Raw genomic sequence first — 21,427 nt, forward strand, 5'->3', positions numbered from 1 at the left:
CAGGCTCAGTGCCTCGACGAGGTACAATGGCCAACCATCACTAGTTGTCTGACCTGGTCCATCCCGGGTGATCCACACAACTAGTGGTACTATAGGGTGTGACCATCATTTGTGGATGGCTGCATCAGTCATAATAACACTCGGATCGAGAGTAGAAACTAACACACATAACAACTGGGCCATAAGGTCAATTTGTATAATTTAGTATGCACATGCTATAGATTTCTTTCACAATAAATTACACATTATCAAATGATTATGTCACACCAACACATTATCATGTATTACCATTGTAAAATAGCATTGCAAGTCACATAATCATTCATGAGAAATGCAAGAGGTACCAAATCTTTAATCAAGAGATGTGTACCAAGATTATGTAGAGCTTATTATTATAAATTGTAGAATTTATTTTTATTAATTGTTTTTATCCTCTCAAATGAATAAGCTCCACATTATCTTGGTACCAATCTCTTGGTAAAAGATTTGGTACCGTAACATTTCTCATAATATCAAATCTTTAATTAGAAACCCAGGGTTTACAACATTAAATCACAAAGTATTTCATGTCTGTACAAAATATGCGTGTTGGATATCGAAATAAACAAGCTTAAAAATGTTGGAAAATAGTTTCACGCAAGTTTTAATCACCTAGATCTGGTATACTTCCTCGAACTTACCAATTCCGACATCTACGAAACACCTTAACGTTAAAAGGTTTTATCAGGCTAAAAACCTAACCCTATAACTCAAAATAGACAAAAACAAGCATTCTGGATCATGGGTGATCAACCACCAAGCAGTGATCAATCAAAACTACTCAATGTTGATCCCTACTCTAACAATGATTAACAGTGATCGATCAACCCTGCTTAGTGCTGATCCCTACTTGAAAAGTGACTTATAGTGATTGATTAAGACATTGTTCATTGTCTCTAACCTCTGAAAAAACTCAATTTTAGCTCAGATGAGGCCTCTAGAGGTTCTAAGACTCAAAAAAGTTTCCCCTTTAACTCATCTAATATCTTTAAACACCTAGAGTCGAATTCTTTACGCATCAAAACTACAACTCACCAACTTTACAAACCCACCATTATCAACAATAACAAAATATTCGATTGACAGTCCTCATCCACCCTTTATAGAGCTTAGAGCTTGGAATTAAACCTATTTAGTCCGATTAAAACAACAAACAACTTAAAGGTATGGTTTTTCTTTAAAAAAGTTAAACCTTTCTCTATATCTCAAGCTCAGAAGACCCAAAATGAACCCCCCCCCCTCCCCAACACACACACACACAACCTACAATGGCAAAGACAATAAATAACACGAGAAACACAAGCAATAACAATGATTCTCACTAGGGTTGTACAAGCGAAATATTATTAATCGCAACTAACCGCTATCCGCATATACGGACGTGGTTAGTAAAAACCACTAACCACATATGTAGATGCGGATAGTGATTTTTTATTAAGCGGATGGGCTTATTAACCGCATCCACATACCCTTACATATATAACAAATTCAATAGACCTTTGGTAATTAGTATAGGATTTAATTTAGGTTTTAAAGATGAAATGTGGAATCAAGATATAGATTTCATTTAAAACATTAGGGCTTAAAAAAAACCTAAAACATACCCAAAACACTAAAAACATATTTAAAATATTTTTAAAATCGTTTAAAATTTGCTCTACTAGAAGTTCAAAAGGCCCATTACCTATTATGTAGATACTGGTTAATAATTGCATTCAACTTCAAATGATCGAAGCCAGCTGTCCTCGAACGTTCAAGATCCAAGTTGGAACGATTGATGACAACATATTTGGAAAATTTTAAATTTTCTTTTATGCATGCATGGAGTCTTATTTAAGGACATAGGATAAGCCTTGGGTCGACCAGGGGCGGAGCCAGCTTTTAGACTTTGGGGGGGGTCAAATTGAAAAAAAAAAAATTAGGGGGCCAAAACTAAAAAAATTAGGAGTAAAACTCAATTTATTATTATTATTTATTTTTTTTGGAAAAGTTTGGGGCTGGGGGGTGGACCCCCCCAAGCCTTCACCTAGATATGCCCCTGCTTGGGTCCCATTTCGCCTCATTTTCTCAAACCAAACCCTAAAAAGAGAGAGGGTTTCTTTGGTGGATTTCTTCTCAAAGCTTAGAGATGCTCCTTCCCTTGTGGTAAGAGGTTAAATCCAACCTATTTTTTCATTTTAAGCATAATTTTTCCTATTATTTATCTTATATATATATATCTTAATATGCTTAAACATATTGCTAGTTTCATAACATTAAAGGTACAATTTTTTCTTAGAGGAAGAATAAATCTATGCATGGAAGCTTTAGATTTAAAAACCCGGTTTCTTTACTATAAACAATACTTAAATACATGTCACATTACATTTTTTTACGCTCATTTCAATTTGTTATCAAAGGCTTAAGAAATTCAAAAAAGGGTTTGAACTTCTATGTCTTTTGTCAATATTAATGGATTCATGATTTGTGTTTAACATGTTATGGCCAGTTGTTTGTGATTGTTAGACCCTCTGTACTGTTAGGATTGGTGATTGAGTTTGAATAATGGCTTAGGAAGAATTGCTAAGTGGTTTGTTAGATCTAGCAGTCATCTAACATTCCACCCGCAAGGCCGAACAATCGATGCATGCAGATTGAAGGATCAACCCTTGAGAACGAATGATCAATCAAGGCAATAACTAATTATAAGGTTGCTTAATGTATAATTAGGGTTCGCCCGTAAGATTAGGGTTTTTAGTGTGCTGCATGTCTAATATTAGGGTATGTATTGCAATGACATGGAGGTTAGGACGCCTGAAAATGAGAATTATTGCTCAAGGTAAGTAAATACTTACGGAATAGTAAAACGTTTTACAACTCAATATGTTGATAAACTGAGCATCCTTTAAATTCGTACTTTTATTAAGAGATTATGTTATGAACCTAATGTTTATAACTACATCGAAACAAATATTTACTTATTAAATTATTTATGATAAATGAACATATAAGTGTGGATTGTCATATACGGATGGCAGACACATATGTATAAGGGCTTGTCCCTATGGTCAAGAGATTTATGTTTTTGTTTGGCCTTGGATCCAATGGTTTTAGTTTGATCGGCACATCCATACTTGATTTGTGGTCACTATTTATATGGACAGACATCATTAGTAGGGTGAGCCACCCGGGGTCGGACCCAGTCGGGCTACTAGTAATGGACGATACGAGGCAACATCCAGGGCACCAGTGTTGTATTAAAGCTACAGTACGTCTACAGGTCCATCGGGACAACAACAACCCTATCAAAAAGGGGTTCAGGATTTGAGTAGACCATATGGATAAAATTTATGACTATGTATATTTACGTATAAATTCTCACTTGCATGATTTTTGTATTAAATCATATTGTGGATTGTAACCGGAAATATGCTTGTCTTATCTCAAAATAAACCAATTTTCATTATTGGCATAATAACATAAGCAACACTTATCAATTTTGTAAAATCCATGATTTTCTCAATTATCAAGTTGATAGAATACGTTTTGATACCCAAGGCTTGTCACATAACAAGTTTCGTGATAATTTACTCACTGAGTCATCGACTTACGCAGTTATCACTTTTTCACCGTGAAACGCCCAGAGTTTTACAGATTAGCAAGTTGACAAACTATAGAGTTGAGCGTTTCGCTAGGGTAAAGATGCTTAGCAAATGGCTCGTATTGTTAGGTTTATGTAGTTAGATAGAAATTCTAAATCATTTTTGTTTGAGATCATTCTTTTCCGCTTTCCGCAATAGTTTACTATGATAATTAGTGTTTGTGTAGTGAATCCAACTAATTACAAGTTAATTAGTGTAAGGCCACTACGAGTAACGCTCAAAGTTAATTATTTTAAATTAATTAATTTTGAGGTGTTACAAGCACGTCAAGATGACGATGTTCTCAGGAGTCCACTGGAACAACCAACTTTAGTACGTTGTGGTGACATCCTTGGTGATGGTGCTCTTGGGTTGATCCTTGAATTCTTTATCCATGAAATTCGTAAGCATGGCATGGTGAACTTGCATGTGACGTTTTCATAACTTACTTAAAAAGACTTAGGTGTTGAAAAGTTTTACAACCTAATTTTTTTTATTATAGAATAGGTCCAATTTCTAAGACATCGCAAACCTATTTGGTTCAATTAAAACAACAAACAACTTAAAGGTAGTTTTTTTTTTTTTTTTTTTTTTTTTTTTTTTTTTTTAAAAAAAAGAAAAAGAAAAAGAAAAAAAAAAATCATAAGCCTTTCTCTAGATCCCATACTTAAAACACCTAAAACGAACCGAACACGCGGGCGCGCACACACAACCAATTACGGGAAAGACAATAAATAACACAAGAAACACAAGCAAGAACAATTATTCTCACCTCGTGGGGCCTTGATCTCCCAAAATCCACCTTAAAGCTACCACATTTCTCTCTCTCTCTCTCTCTCTCTCTCTCTCTCTCTCTCTCCTAAGCACTTTGGAAGCCTTAGCAGACCAAATGGTTGTGTAACGCCCCGTGAAATTAATTAACTAGTAATTAACTCTACGATTCTCCTCCCAATCTCATTCCATAAAGAATAAGACTCAGAGATCTTTACTTCTTAAAAAGAGAATACTACGTGATGGAAACATAGGATATTCTATCAACATTAATTTTTACAACCAAAGCATGTACCAAGAGTCTCTACATTAAGTGAAATCACACTATACATATATATCATCGATATAAAAGATCAAAACTAAATCTTAATACATAATCGAGCCTCAAATCCAAAGCCTACAACATCACCAAAAAATATTAATTATTATGAGCGGTCTTCAAAATCCTGCAATCAGTCTTTATGCATTAGCTGGATTGATATCACTACGCCAAACAACCGCATATTCTTCAAGGTCCATCTCAAATCCAATATATAAAGGTAGTTCAGCTATAAAAAACATATGTTTTATAGTTGGAAAAGATACAAGCGTAAGTCAAGAACTTAGTGAGTAATAATACAAATGATGATAGGTTATCATTTAGTGAACTCAGTTATTTATAAATTAGATACAGAAGTGTAATATTGGAGTTATCATTTGACAATGTCATCATAGATGAAGTATAAATATAATATATGTTGTAATAAAAGAATCATGTTATAGCTCAACACCATATAGTTTAACCGAGATATTAACCCCTTACCGGCAGGGTTGGCATTGTCCCGATGGACCTATAATACAATACTGGTGCATTACATGTTGTATGCTATCGTCCATCATTAGCAGCCCGACCAAGTCCGATCTCAAGTGGCCTACGCCATTAATGATGTTTGTCTATAGTGACCACCAATCAAACTTGGTTGTGCCGGTTACAAAAATCATTGGATCCAAAACCAAATATAAAAATAAACCTTTGAACAAATGGTCAGACTCGAGTGTTACACGATGTAGATTGGCATTAGTACAATCTAAGAGTACTATTTATTTAATAAAATAACATCCATAGATACTCAAACCGTGAAGAGAATGTGCATAGGTGAATGAGAGCTTTCCACCACTATTGAAAACTACAAAAAAAAAAAAAAAAAAAAAAAAGAATTTGATACCATGTAAAAAAAGAAGGGAGAAAGAAGGAGAGAATTTAAAAACAAAATGATTTATAGGTAAAACTATACAGCAACATAGTCTATTTATAGTTGAATATAGCTTGGCAGTACAATGTGCAAAACATGCAAAATAAGAAAAATAATGTTAGGAAAATTATTACATGAAAAATATGGTAAGAGGATCCTCAATGTTGACATGTGCAATAACCAAATAAGGCAAGATATATGGAGGATCCTAACAAGTATCTATCATACTATATTGTTAAGAGGAATGTTAGAGTTCCTTCTAGTGTCTTTATGAGGTCTTTCTGTACTGACATGACATCCAATATTTTTTAATAAAAATAGAAGAGAGAAATCAAATTGTAATTTTTCTTTATTAAAAACAATATGTCATGTTAGCATAGAAGAACCCCAAAAGGACACTAGAAGAAGTTCTAGCATTTCTCATATTGTTAATGTATTTTTTTAGGGTGTTTTTTAATTTTTGGTTTGAAAAACTATTCTAATGTGATTTAAAGGTAAAAGTTGTTTTTAGAAATGTTTTTTTATGGGGTCATCATTTGAGAAATGTTTTCTATAGAGTACTTCTACTTATTTTGAGAAATTCAAACAAATGTTGAACCGTACTTATGACAAATAAAAAAAATATTAAGAAGAGAAGGGAAAAAAAAAAAAAAAAAAAAGTCAGTCAGGGTGGCCGCGCAAGTGGCCACATGATCACCTGAAACTCCATTTGTTTCTGTGTAAAATGATTTCTGAAAAATGATTTCGGTATTTTTCGGTGTTTGGTAGGGGCAAAAATAATGATCAACCGGAAAATGATTTCCGTTTGACAAAAAATGCTTAATAAATTTCGGAAAATGATTTTCGTTTTTTAAAAGCGTAAATCAATTGACTCTCTTTTAAACAATGCAGTCGGCATTTATGTTCAAACAATTGACTATCACCGGATTCCAATACCGGTCGGTGCCAGAATCCGACAAATTATGTTGGAATCCGGCGATGTCCAGCAACCATCGTCGGATTCTAGCTGTACCATGCCAGATTTTGACCAGACTGGCCGAAATCTTGCTGGAGCTATCGGATCTCCGGCTATCTGGCTGGGATACTGGTCGGATCCGGCCGAGATCTAGCCAGAACGGCCGGATCCCCGACCATCTTCCCCGATCCGGCCATTCTGGCCGAATCTCTGGCCATCTGGCCGGGATCCTGGACAGATCCGGCCTGTTCAACCGGGATCCCCCCAGAATGGCAGGATCCCGGCCAGCTGGCTAGGACGGCCAGCTTCCGGTCAACTGGCCAGGATCCGGCCGTTTTGTGCCGAATTCCGACAAAGATTGCTGGAATCTGGCACAAATCTTTCGCCGGAATTTGTATCTGTCAAATATAAAAATATATTTTTATATTATTTTATATTAACATTTTTTATTTTGTGAGTAAAATTTAATTATTTTAAATTAATATGATTAAATTAAAATATAAAAAATATTTGTAATTTTCCGTACGCGCCAAACACCGAAAAATGATTTCGACAAAAAATAATTTTCTGAAAAATGACTTTCCTGAAAATATTTTACGACGGAAACCATTTTACACCGAAACAAACGGAGCATTATTCTTTTTTATTTTTTAAATAATAAGTTAGCTCTTACTCCTACAAAAGTTAAGCATTTGTTTTGTCAAAATATTTCTAAAAATAATAAAAAAAAAAAAATTATATTTCGAAGAGTATTTTATATTTTGAATTTTTTGTTAATATATTTATTTTAAAAACTGAAAACATATTACAGAAAATAAAAACATAAACAAACATAGCTGGGGTTTGGTTCAACTCTGTATTGCGCCCATTAAACCAAAACCGAAAACCAACCTTTTGTTTCTCCTGCGGAAGGCCCTCATGGCCCATGGGTCATGGGTTGAAACTTGAAACTTGAAACTCTAGATTGACCGTACCAACGGTCTAGATCAGCAACTCAATAGACCCCCACCACAATTTTCCCGCCATCCCATGTCCGTCCATTTACATAGAAACTGTTAGCACAAACCACCTCCAAAGTTCCTATCAAGTACATCCTACTCCCCCCACGACCCCAGCTCCTCCTTAGATCACCACCGTCGAAACCATCTCATACTCTCAAACCCCACTGCCAATCAGACACGCAGTTATATTAAATCAGTAGTGATTCGATCAGTCCAACTCATGCCTCCACATGAGAGTCTAGAACCACTAAATAGTAACTAAAACGTGCTATAAATAGTAGGCATGCAAGGCAAATTAAGCACTTCAACAACAAGCTAGTTCTTCATATTCTTAAACCCGGCCAGAGAAGGAATAAGAGACGGAGAGAGTTGAAGAGGAGCGCGCGCGAGCTGTAGTTTGTGCAACAATGGTGAACAATCCAGTGATGTTGGTGGCTTTGGACGAGAGTGAGCATAGCTTCTATGCTCTGGAGTGGACGCTGAACCATTTTTTTGCTCCTAACGTGGGCCATTCTTTCAAGCTCCATGTCATTCACGCCAGACCTTCGCCGGCTTCTTTGCTCGGAATGGGTGAAATTGGTAAAGCTAATCTACTATCCCACTATCACTTTTGGTTTTCTGTGTTTTTCCGTCAAATATATATATATATATATAAACTCTCTCAACTAAAATTCGCTTTTAAAATAGCCCCATGAAGTGATAAGTGGGTTAAAGTGACTCATCAAATTATTATGGTGCGTAAAAAATGCTTTTTTTTTTTTTATTATATTCCTATAAGACATTTATTCTCTTAAAAAAAATACACTAAACTAAACTATTTTTTAAACAAAAAAGAAGAAAAAAATGGATAAATGCAAAATTAGTTTATGTGATTGGTCTAAATTATAAATCGCTCATTGCTGAATAAAAAAAAAGGATAAATGCAAAATCAATCATTGCGGATAACCTAAATTATAAATCACTCATTGCGGTATAAAAACATAATTCATAAGTCTTCAAGGTAGGCTAAAATAACAATTTAATCTCTGCAGTTAAATTTTGTCTAAATACTTGATGGATTCCGTTAGCGTGCTATATCAGCACCAATAGAATAATTACATATGTTACTCATAATAAAAAAAAAAATATAATTATATTAAAATTAAAAACTTAAAAAATTATTGGTGGGGGAGGGTAGGGGGTGAACACTATCGCCACCCCATTGGGGGAGGGGGCCGCGCAACCAATCCTTTGGTCAGGGGTGGCCACCCATTTTCCCTTTCTTTCTTTTCTTTTTTTTTTTTTAATTTTTTTTTATTTTAAAATAAATAAATAAATAATTAATTAATTTTTTAAGTTTTTAATTATATATATATATATATATATATATATATATATTATTAAGAGTAACACGTGTCATCATTCTACTGGTACTAACGTGGTACACCAACGGAATTTATCAAGTGTTTTGATATAATTTGACAGCAGAGACTAAATTGTTATTTGAGCCTACTCTGAGGACCTCTAAATTATTTTTTATACTACATAAAGCGATTTGTAATTTAAACCAATTAAATGAACTGAATTTTCATTTATCCAATATATATATATATTCTATTAATCCCCCCCCTTTTGGTTTTATTTTTTTAAAAAAAAATTGTTTAGTTTAGGTTTTTATTTTATTATTTTTTTTTTTTTTTTTTTAGTTTTAAAGAGAGTAAGTGTATTATAGGAATATAATAAAAGAAGTTGCATTTTTGACACACTTCAATAGTTTAATGGGTCACTTTATATATATATATATTTTCCTTATTAATTTGTTAACGTTTAAACTTCTACATACCTTTTGCTAACTAGTCTGCTCTTCTCTGCCCTCCCCTTCTCCGGTTCTTCCCCCCCCCCCCCAAAAAAAAAAAAAAATTATAGGTTGAAAGAAAAAATCTAAATAGGTCATTGTCCCATTCTCAACAAATTATCTTGCCCTACCCAATAAATTTTTTGACCCATTTAAACCTTAAAAAAAAAAAAAAAAAAAAAGCCCTCTAGCCAAACTACAATCCACAAGACTACAAGCAAAAAAAAAATTAAAGACCTAAACAAAATTTTTGAAAATCGTCGTCATCTAACCTAACCTCATCGTCCATGCTTTAACCCTTTAAAAAAATGTGTGAAAGTAGAATCATTGTCAATTTGTCATATTGTGATTTGTGAGTGAGTTTTGTTTCTTTGAATCATGATATTCGTAAATGATAGCTTGGAAGTTTGGGGTTGGGAAAGTGGTCCAAGTGAGCATTCATAATAGCCTCACCAATTTAACCAAAAAAATTTGATGAAAACGCATAAAAGCCACTCCTAGCAGCCTTACTAATTTAAACAAAAAAAATTGGTGAGTGAAAAGTACTCACTAATTTTGATGAGTACTATTTACTCACGAAATCATTACAAAACTATAAAAATTGTGATTTCTCTCTTTTTCTTTTTTTTCTTCTTTTCTTCTTTTCTTTCTTTACAATCCGACCAAACTTTGACATGTTGAACGTCTATTTGGTAATATTTTTAAAAGTTTATGTTATCAATATAAAACAAAAAAAATTTCGGGAGCTTTTCAAATACTGGAAATTATTTTCGAATATCAATTATTTAAATAGATTTTTAAATGTGGTCTTGACTAGTAATACATTTTATCAAAATAAACCATAAAACTTTTTCAAAAAACGAAACAATGTTAAAAAAAAATATGACCGTTAGGAAAAGACAAACATTCAAAAAAGATTAAATGTAGAAAAATAAAGAAATCTAAAAAAGTATTATTTAAATGTAATGGTGATAGTGATCGAATAATTAAAATGATGAGGCTACTTGAGTGCTTTAAAAAAGTTGGCTCACCAAAATAAAGAAAAGTGATTTTTAATTATTTTGGCTAGTAAAATTTGGTGAGGCTACTAGGAATGTTTTTGGGTTAATCAAAAAAGAAAAAAAAATGGGTAAGGATTAGAATTATTAAATAGCTTAAATTTGATTTTCGGGATTCAAAAAAATGACGGGTTCCATTTTTATAGATGTTTTGACTGAAATTTGATGTGTTATGAAACACTTATATTGTATTTTTTTAAAAAAAAACTTTTTTTTGTCAAAAATAAGTTGACGCCAATTTTATTTTTATATATTTATTTCATCTTCAATCTTAATATATTTGACCCCTACTCCTATTTTAATATATTTGTAATTCATGTCTTGGCGACTTGGCCCTACCCAAAATACTTTATGGTTCCGTCCCCAACGTTTTATATGTTTGAAAGCTCAAAGTATGGTTAAGAGAGTTTACATGTTTTGCATCTTAATTTTTTTGTTACAGTAAGTATATATATATATATGCACCAATACATGCATTTGTTGCTCAATAAGATATGTTCCAACTCGTAATCATGTTAAATTATTAATTGTTTTAAGAGTTAAGTTTGTTAAATCGCAAATTGTCTTCAAACTTAAGTCAACAGAAAAAGAATAAATTTAATTATTTAATTAAATTTTAAACCGTAAAAAATATCCAAACGGACAATCAAATAAAAATCATAAATTTTGAAAATTTTAACATATTCAATATTCATTACATGTTTTCTTTTTTACTTAAGACCATTTCGGCTCAATAGTCGACCTCCTTAAAAAAACACATTCATTTCCTTCCTCATTACCATTCTCCAAACCGACACTCTCTGATTCTCCAACCACTCTAGTTGTTTGTACACTGACAAAGATCAATCTGTACTCTGTAATCTTGTCTTGAACAGGATCTGGAGAATTTGTGACTCTTATGGAGACAGATTTGAAAAGGACAGCGACTTGGACGATTGAAAAGGCCAAGGCCATGTGCAGCGATAAATCGGTAAGAATAACATGCGTTTTGCATTTTATAGTATCATTAAGTAGAAGAATTATTGAATAATAATTGCTATGATGCAGGTTGATGATGTGTCCATGGAAATAGTTGAAGGAGATCCCAGGAATGTTCTTTGCGATGCTGTAGACAGACACCACGCAACAATTCTGGTAGTGGGTAGTCATGGTTATGGGTTAGTGAAAAGGTATGACTGATCGATCTATACCAATTCCATTCTAGCGGACATTGGTTTCACTACTCTTCATCCAATAGTCATGAGCTTGTCGTCTTGGCTGCCAATCCGAGTTGGTGGCTTGTGCCCAGCTTGATCACGTCGACTTGCAGGTTAAAATCTTGTTGGGATTTATCCCACATCGGTTATGGAAATGGCTGGGTGGTCAGTTTATAAGTGTGAGAGAAAGTTTCACCTCATAAGTTAGCTTTTAGGGTTGAGAAAGGCCCAAGACCACTCTATAGTAAATCTCCTAAATTGAATCCCAGTGGATGGCTACAAGGAAGCTTGCTCTAGGTGCTCTTTTAACTCCACATTATCAACTACGGGTTCACCATTTCTACCAACTGTGTCAACCAGTTCTTCTTGTACATCTCTCCTACGGGTTCACAATTTCACACTTTGCTCTGTTTCACATCCTGAGCCAACTAGAATTGCCATTGGTGTAGGAAAAGTAGAAAACTCTATGTGGCATAATATGAAAGGAAGCTGCCTTATCAACTAACTCGCATAGACTCATGACATGCGAGATTAACATAAGCATCTTCACAAACAACTAAATTATCACCATCAGATGCAACTGTTGCAATGCCTTTTTCTTCTTTCGGTTCTCCACAATTTTCTTTCAACTGTTCCCTTTTAAATTTTCTGCACCCTTTCTTCATATGCCCAGGCTTGCCACAGTGAAAACATTTTATCTCTTTTCTTGACTTGGACTTTCCCCTTGACTTGTACCGACTATCATAACTACGAGATTTTCTGCTTTTACTTTTCCCCAATTTTTCTGTAACAAGTGCCTCTGTATGACAAGAAATATCCTACTCTTTTCTTCTTGCCTCTTCATTGAACATGCTGTCTTTTACCATACCCAATTGCCGAGTTGGGAGCCGAATTGCCGAGTGACACTACCAAGGTTTTCCAACTGTTCAGCAAAGAATTCAACATAAGTAATGCTTGCACCTCATCATCTAGCACAAGTTTCATGCTAGACAACTCATTCAATAATCCTTGAAAATTACTCAAACGCTCTGTAACACTTTTGTCATCTTTGTACTTCAAATTCACAAGCCTTCTTATCATTAAAGCTTTGTTCTAAGCAGTGTTTTGCTCATAAAGACTCTAATTTCAACCAAAGTATGTAAGCATCAACTTCTTTGGTTACATGATGGAAGATACTTTGATGAACCCACTGCCTAATATGTCCGACGACTTTCCTATTTAATTTCTTCCATTCATCATCGGTTTTGGCATCCAGTTTAACCCCATTCAACTAAATAGGCTCAAACAATTCTTTACAATACAAAATATCGTCCATCTTAGTCTTTCAAATTGAATAATTAGAAGCTGTGAGTTTAATCATGCTATTAGATGACTCATTCATTTAATTTACACAACAACTTCACAACCAAAGCTCTAATACCACTTTGTTAGGGGTAAATGTTAATAACAAAAACACAACGAAAATTATTTACCCCTATTTGTGCAAATTAAATAGTCAATCTAGCACCAAAATATCAACTCACCAAAAACAATGCAGAGAAATAAATCAAACATCCCACAAGCAAGACACCAAGATTTTTACGTGGAAAACCCTCCAGTGTGAAAGGAAAAATCACGGGACCTAGTCCATTTAAAACTTCAACTATCAACAATAATGGGCTTACAAATGCCTTCTCTAGAATAATATCTAGAGGTTATCACCATATCAAGAATATATACATTATTGCATTAAAACATAAATTCATCACTTCAAGAGTAGATTCCAACAAGAACAAAGAAAGGTCTCACCAAGTGGGGATGAACAACTAAGCAACTAGAGAGGGAGTCCAACGATCGACACCAGTCAATACGTAGCTCTCGTTGGGAACAACATTCTAAATTTTCTTCAAGATCGAACCATAAACAATCTTCCAATCGCTGACGAAAATGACTATGTAGAAAACTCTATTTTCTTCTCTTCTCTCACTATTTTGCTCGAAGCTCTCTCTTGAAAACTTATTTCCTCTCTCTCTATCTCCGGCTGAAAATCTGCATGCCTTTTTTTCTTCTTTTCTTTTTTGGTCTTGCTCTTTGCCAGCAGAAACAAAGGCGACAACCTTTGTTTCTTTTGGCTCATGTGGGTTGGTCCTCCACGTAGGAGGGACCACCCAACAAATATCCCCCTCCTGACTACGTGGGGGGCTCCACCAAGCCTGCTTCTGTTCTGTAAGTTTCAAGCTTTTACATAGACAACGTTTTTGTCATATATCTGAACCATTATCATTGGTATGAATTTTCTCAATCTTTAACAATTTCTCATCTAGTGCATCACGAATCCAATGATACTTAACATCAATATGTTTCGATCTTGAGTGGAAAGTGGAATTCTTACTGATATGAATGGCATTCTAACTGTCATAGTGAAGCAAATACCTCTATTGTTGTAGACCCAGTTCTTGCAATAACTTTTTCATCCATAACAACTCTTTGGCAGCTTCTGCTATAGCAATGTACTCAGCCTTTGTAGTAGACAAAGCAACACATTTATGCAATCTGGATTGCCATGACATTGCTCCCCCTGAATAAGTGATAAGATACCCTGAAGTAAACTTTCTGGAATCAATATCACTAGCCATATTTGCATATGTAAACCTATCAAGCACCTACTTATCGCTATCGAAGCACAAACATACCCTCGGAGTACCTCTAAGATACCTGAGAATCCATTTCACAGCTGCCCAATATTCTTTGTCAGGATTAGAAAGGAACCGACTGACAACTCCAACAACATGAGCGATATCAGGCCTCATGCACACCATGGCAGACATCAAGCTACCCACAATTGAAGCATAAGGCACTTTCTTCATTTCTTCATTTTCTTTCTCACTTGTAGGACTTTGCTTTGAACTTAGTTTCAAATGACCTACAAGTGGAGAGCTCATCGATTTTGCCTTGCTCATGTTGAACTTGTCCAATACCTTCTCAATATAACTCTCTTGTGATAGTCACAATCTTGCATTTTTCCTGTCATGAGAGATCTTCATACCACGAATCTGTCTTGCGGGTTCCAAGTCCTTCATAGCAAAGGACATACTCAAATCCTTCAATCTGTCAATTTTGCCAGTGTCACGACCAACTATCAACATGTCGTCAACGTATAGCAAGAGAATAATAAATTCTTCATCTGAGAACTTCTTCATAAATACACAATAATTATAAAGTAGTTATGTCATACCCATGCTCAACCATAAAGTACTCGAATTTCTTGTACCACTGTCTTGGTGCTTGCTTGAGTTCGTACAAGCTCTTTTTCAACTGACATACTAGATGTTCCTTGCCTCTAGTTGTAAACTCCTTTGGTTGCTCCATATATATTTCCTTCTCCAAGTCACCATGGAGGAAAGCAATCTTCACATCAAGCTGTTCAATCTCCAAATTCATATTGGTAGCCAAACCTAGAACAACTCTGATAGAAGACATCTTCACCACAACTGAAAAAAATTTCTTCAAAGTCAATACCCTTCTACTGACTAAACCCCTTTACAACAAGTTGTGCCTTGTACCTTGGTTGTGATCTGTTTTGTTCAATCTTGCATCTGAACACCCATTTATTCTTGAGTACTCTCTTGTCCTTAGGCAATTCCACCAAGTCATATATGTGGTTCTCATGCAAAGATTTCAACTCTTCTTGCCACTCATTTTTCTGGTCATGTAGCATAACCTCCTAATAACTTTCTGGCTCCCCCCATCAGAAAATAATACATACTCATCAACTGAATATCTTCTGGAAGGTTGGCGCTTTCTGATAGATCTCCTCAACTGAATCCTAGTGGATGGCTCTAAGGAAGCTTGCTCTAGGTGCTCTTTTGACTCCACATTATCAACTGTGGGTTCATCATTTCTACCAACTGTGTCAACCTGTTCTTCTTGTATATCTCTCCTACGTTCATCATATGTCACACAAGGAGGAACACCTGGAACCAAATCAACATGTTCTTCACAAAAAGACTCTGGCTTTTTAGTCTGTTCCATGTCTTCAATGGTTTGATCTTCAATGAAAACAACATCTCTGCTTCGTATAATTTTCTTAGTAACTAGATCCCAAAATCTGTAGCCAAACTCCTCATGTCCATAACCTAGGAAGATACATTGTTTAGCTTTGCTATCAAGCTTGGACCTCTCATCACTAGGAACATGAACAAATGTCCTGCAGCCAAACACTCTCAAGTGCTCAAAAGAAACATCTTTCTCTGTCCACACCCTTTGAGGAAAGTCACAATCCAAAGGAAATGACGAAGAAAGATTAATCAAGTCAACTAGAGTCTTCACTGACTCACCCCAAAAGAATTTAGGTAATTTTGCATGAGAGAGCATACATCTGATTCTTTCACAAATAGTTCTGTTCATTCTCTCTGCTACGCCATTATGCTGCGAAGTCTTGGGCATAGTTTTCTGAAGCATGATGCCATGGCTTCTGTAGCACTCTTTAAACGGACCTCTGTATTCACCACCATTATCTCTTCGAACACATTTCAGCTGTCTCCCAGTTTCTCTTTCAACCTTCATGTGAAAGACTTTGAACACATTCAACACTTGATCTTTAGTTTTCAAAACAAAAACCCACAGTTTCTAGAGTGATCATCGATAAAAGTAACATAATAAAGTGCATCACCAAGAGTTTTAGTGTTCATGTACAGACATCAATGTGAACTAAATCAAGAATATTAGTCTTTCTTGATGGAGAAGATTTATGAAATGAAAATCTTCTTTGTTTTCCAACAAGACAATGAGTATAGGGCATTAGTGGCGTACCTTTGATATTAGGTATGAGCTACTTTTTGGCAATAACCTGAAGTCCCTTATCACTCATATGACCAAGCCTCTTGTGACATAGTTCAATGAAAGTTTCATTCTCAACAACATTTACATCTCCCTTGACTAATCTTGCTTCTGTCTTGTAGAGAGTGTTAATCTTCTTCCCCCTGGCTAAAATAAGAAAACCCTTACAAAGTTTCCATTGTCCACCTCCAAGGTAATTATGGTAACCTTTATCATCAAGTTTCCCAATGGAAATCAAACTAAAGCACATTTCAGGAACATGTCTAACATCTTTGAGAAGCAATTTGCACCCAACACTGGTTTCTAACTGTATATCTCTGATGCCCACAATTTCACACTTTGCTTCGTTTCCCATCTTGACCCAACCAAAATTGTCACTAGTGTATGAAGAGAAGAAATCTCTATGTGGCATAATATGAAAGGAAGCTATCGTATTAACTACCCACATAGACTCACGACATGCGAGATTAACATAAGCATCTTCACAAACAACTTAATCATCACCATCAGATGCAATTGCTGCAGTGTCTTTTTCTTCTTTCAGTTCTTCACATTTTTCTTTCAATTGTTCCCTTTTAAATTTTATGCACTCTCTCTTCATATGCCCAAGCTTTCTTGACTTAGACTTTCCCCTTGACTTGTCACGACTGTCATCACTACGAGATTTTCTGCTTTTACTTCTCCCCCGCTTTTCTGTAACAAGTGCCCCTGTATAAGAAGAAATACCCTGCTATTTTCTTCTTGTCTCTTCATTGAACATGATATCTTTTACCATACCCATAGTCATCACAATGTTGGGAGTCGAATTGCTGAGTGACACTACAAAGGTTTCTCAACTGTTCAGCAAAGAACTCAACATAAGTAATGCTTGCACCTCATCATCTAGCACAAGTTTCATGTTAGACAACTCATTCAATAATCCCTAAAAATTACTCAAGTGCTCCACAAAACTTTTGCCATCTTTGTACTTCAAATTCACAAGCCTTCTTATCATAAAAGCTTTGTTCTAAGTAGTGTTTTGCTCATAAAGACTCTAATTTCAACCAAAGTATGTAAGCATCAACTTCTTTGGCTACATGGTGGAAGATACTTTAATCAACCCACTGCCTAATATGTTCGACGACTTTCCTATTTAATTTATTTCATTCATCATTGGTTTTGGCATCCGGTTTAACCCCATTCAACTCAATAGGCACAAACAATTATTTACAATACAAAATATCATCCATCCTAGTCTTCCAAATTGAATAATTGGAAGCTGTGAGTTTAATCATGGTATTAGATGACTCCTCCATTTAATTTACACAACAACTTCACAACCAAAGCTCTTGATACTACTTTGTTAGGGGTGAATGTCAATAACAAAAATACAACGGAAATTATCTACCCCTTTTTGTGCAAATTAAATAGTCAATCAAGCACCAAAATATCAACTCACCAAAACTAATACAGAGAAATAAATCAAACAATCCACAAGCAAGACACCAAGATTTTTACGTGGAAACCCCTCGGGTGTGAAGGGAAAAACCATGGGACCTAGACCATTTAAAACTTCCACTATCAACAATAATGGGCTTACAAATGTCTTCTTTAGAACAATATCTAAAGGTTATCACCACATCAAGAATACATACATTCTTGGATTAGAACATAAATTCATCACTTCAAAAGTGGATTTCGACAAGAACAAAGAAATGTCTCACCAGGTCGGGATGAACAACCAAGCAACTGGAGAGGGAGTCCAACGATCGACACTAGTCAATGCGTAGCTCTCATCAGGAACAACATACTAAAATTTCATCAAGATCAGACCATAAACGATCCTCCAATTTCTAATGGAAATGACTATGTAGAAAACTTTATTTTCTTCTCTTCTCTCACTGTTTTGCTCGAAGCTCTCTCTCAAAAACTTATTTCCTCTCTCTCTCTCTCTCTCTCTCTCTCTCTCTCTCTATCTCAGGTGGAAAATCTGAATGCCTTTTTTTTTCTTTTCTTTTTTGGTCTTGGTCGCAAGTCACACATTGTGCGTGACTTGCTATTTGCTAGCAGAAACAAAGGCTACAACCTTTGTTTCTTTTGGTTCATGTGGGTTGGTCCTCCATGTAGGATGGACCACCCAACAAATCTTTACACGACCCATTAAAATAAGCAGGTGACACGACACTATCCGCTATATAACTCGTTTATTAAACTGGCCGGTTTTGAGATAACTAAACCTGACTTGACCCGCATAATCCATTTAATAAACATGTAGTGTTGGGTTTACCCGAACACGACTCACTTGACCTATTATTTGAAAACAAACTCTAATAAATCCCATTAACAATCACAATCCAAATATTTTTTAATACAACAACAAAAATAATAGAAGAAGAAAAAAAAAACTTTTTTTAAAAATAAAAATAAAAATGTATTTATCCATTATTCAATTAAAGTTATGCCTATTCGAATAAAGAAATAGAAATTGGGAAAAAAAATGATTTTATTTATACGGGTCACCAATGGATTAAGTGGATTGATCCGGAATTGACCTATTTATTAAACAGATTAATTCTGGTCGACTCGTATTGACTCGAATCCAATTATACAAAACTCTAACCCGCTATTTTTCATGTTGGGTCCGCAGTTTGTATAAAAAATTGTTAGCCCTTCTTGTCTTGTTCCTCGATGGTGCCGATGGGCATGAGTGTAGTTGAGGTCAGGTTGGAATCAAATTGCAAATTGAGAAATTGTGACGTCACACATCACTTGGGTATAGGAATGTGGATGTGCTTATATGTATATGAGCATCATTCTTGACATAACATGTTTTGAAGCCGTAATGATCATGAACCTATCAAAACTCCGCAGTTAAAGCGTGCTTATGTGAGAGTAGTACCAGGACGGGTGACCTGCTAGAAAGTTTGGTTCAAGTGTGCTAAAAAGTGGACAATATTATGTCTTTAGGGTGGGTCATTATAGACATCCTCTATATATATATAATGGAATGTGTCAACTCCATTATCCAGAAAAAATGAAAAAGAGATAATATAAGAAGGAGAAATAGCTTATGCTTTCATCCCTACACAAGTAGTCATTTTCTTTTATTCTAGCTATATATATGATGCACAAATATTGTGCTCTTTTGCAGGGCGGTTCTAGGCAGCATAAGTGACTATTGTGCTCACCATGCTCACTGTACTGTGATGATTGTTAAGAGGCCCAAGCTTAAGCACTGAACCTTTTCTTCTGCTTAATTTCTCATAAGAATGTAGTTAAATGGATTCTCTTATCTTATATTTTGGTCATTTCCAATATACTATATGGTATACAACATATAGAAATAATTATGTCCATCAAATAGAGGTTAACTAGTACTAGTCTTTTTTATGTGTGATTGTGGGCAAGACATATTGGAATCATGTAATACTTTCGTCTACCAATTGGATTAATAGTCTATTTTCTTTGTGTAATTATGCTACAACTTTGTAGCATCCAAGTACCAAGTGGACTAAGTTAAAATTGGTTACACATTAAGGTCTAATTAAATTCTTAACCAATCTCAATATATATATATATATATATAACTTTGAATCAATTTTATTCTTCATACAATTTATCTAAACCATCTATTAATAATTTCATTGAAAAATGTAACACTATTTTTACAAATACAAATGACAATAAGAGACAATTATATATTTTACAAACTTACACACATACAAATTAGAAACCTCCTACTCTTTTCATGAATGGCCTAGTTTTGTGTTTCGTCGAACACCTTTTTAAGATATTTTTGTTAAGTCATAATGTATTATTTTGATGTAATGACAAGATTAGAATGCCTAAAATTGGCTACCTAACAAATCATGCCACCCCGTAGAGAGGAGGTTATAGGACTCACTACCCTATCGTCTGCTTAGGACAAGTGAGTCCTACGACCCTCCTCTCTATGGGACTACTCAAATTGTGCGGAGCCTTATCCATCGCGACATCAAAGAAAATAATTTAATGGATCATTCATTATATGCCAAAACAATTTGACGAGACTTATTCCTAACATAATTTATTCCTTATGTTTATACTCTTCAAGTGAATTGAAACATAAATACTCATTAAATTAAGAAGAAGAAAAAAACTTTTTTTACAAGTAATCGAGATATCATTAAAAGTGTAAAGCACACACAAGTACACAAATATACAAGATAAACACTTAGCTGGAAGGAGAAAAAAAAAATCATGAAAACTAAGTACCAAATGAGATACAAATGCAGTTGTCCTCATCTGAGCTTCAACAACACCTAATCCGGTTGGGCTTCAGACTCACCACCCTATAAGGAGATTTCTCATATGTTGTATATATAACTCTTAGTCCCTTCAGTATTTTCGGAATCTAGTCAGGAGCTGAGTTTTTATGGTGTTCTCTTGTTAACACTCTTGATTTCCACCATGGGCCGCTTTCAACTTCGCTGGTTGTATTCCTGCTCGACTTCCGCCTTTGTGGTCTCTTTGCGGAGTAGTAAGGTGCTAGTTGTCTGTCTATATTAGGTTTTACTGTTGATTTGCTTTTATTTTGTTATTTTTCTTTCTGATTTTTGTTGTCGCAACGTTGATTTTCTGTTGCATTTATATATATAAAAAAAATGCAGTTATCCAAAAAGGGAAGGAAAAAAAAGAAGAAAAAGCTCCTCCAATGTCCTCTCGCGACCCTCAAAATTTTTATCATTTATTTCCCTCTAAAGACACGACAATATAAAGAATGCACAATCTTCCACACAACAACACTTTGAGTGCTACCAACAGACTACCAACACCCAAACAAGTTAACTACGTCTAGATATAACCCAAGATAGCCCAAGCTACTGGGAAAAAAAAAACTGAAAACATTCCATAAGACACAAGTGTTAGGTATTTGGAATTGGCT

The 21,427-nt window shown here is 34.8% G+C and overlaps 1 protein-coding gene across 1 annotated transcript; it reads left to right on the forward strand.

The window, feature by feature from the left end:
* The first annotated feature begins 8,043 nt into the window (after positions 1 to 8,043).
* Positions 8,044 to 19,742, forward strand: LOC133863278 (uncharacterized). Its single transcript, XM_062299233.1, has 4 exons — positions 8,044 to 8,197; positions 11,386 to 11,480; positions 11,558 to 11,679; positions 19,655 to 19,742. Exons 1-4 carry the CDS (start codon positions 8,044 to 8,046, stop codon positions 19,740 to 19,742), a joined length of 459 nt encoding a protein of 152 aa, XP_062155217.1.
* The last annotated feature ends 1,685 nt before the right edge of the window (positions 19,743 to 21,427 follow it).

Source organism: Alnus glutinosa, chromosome 1 (assembly GCF_958979055.1).
Source record: "Alnus glutinosa chromosome 1, dhAlnGlut1.1, whole genome shotgun sequence".
Taxonomy (NCBI): Eukaryota; Viridiplantae; Streptophyta; class Magnoliopsida; order Fagales; family Betulaceae; genus Alnus; species Alnus glutinosa.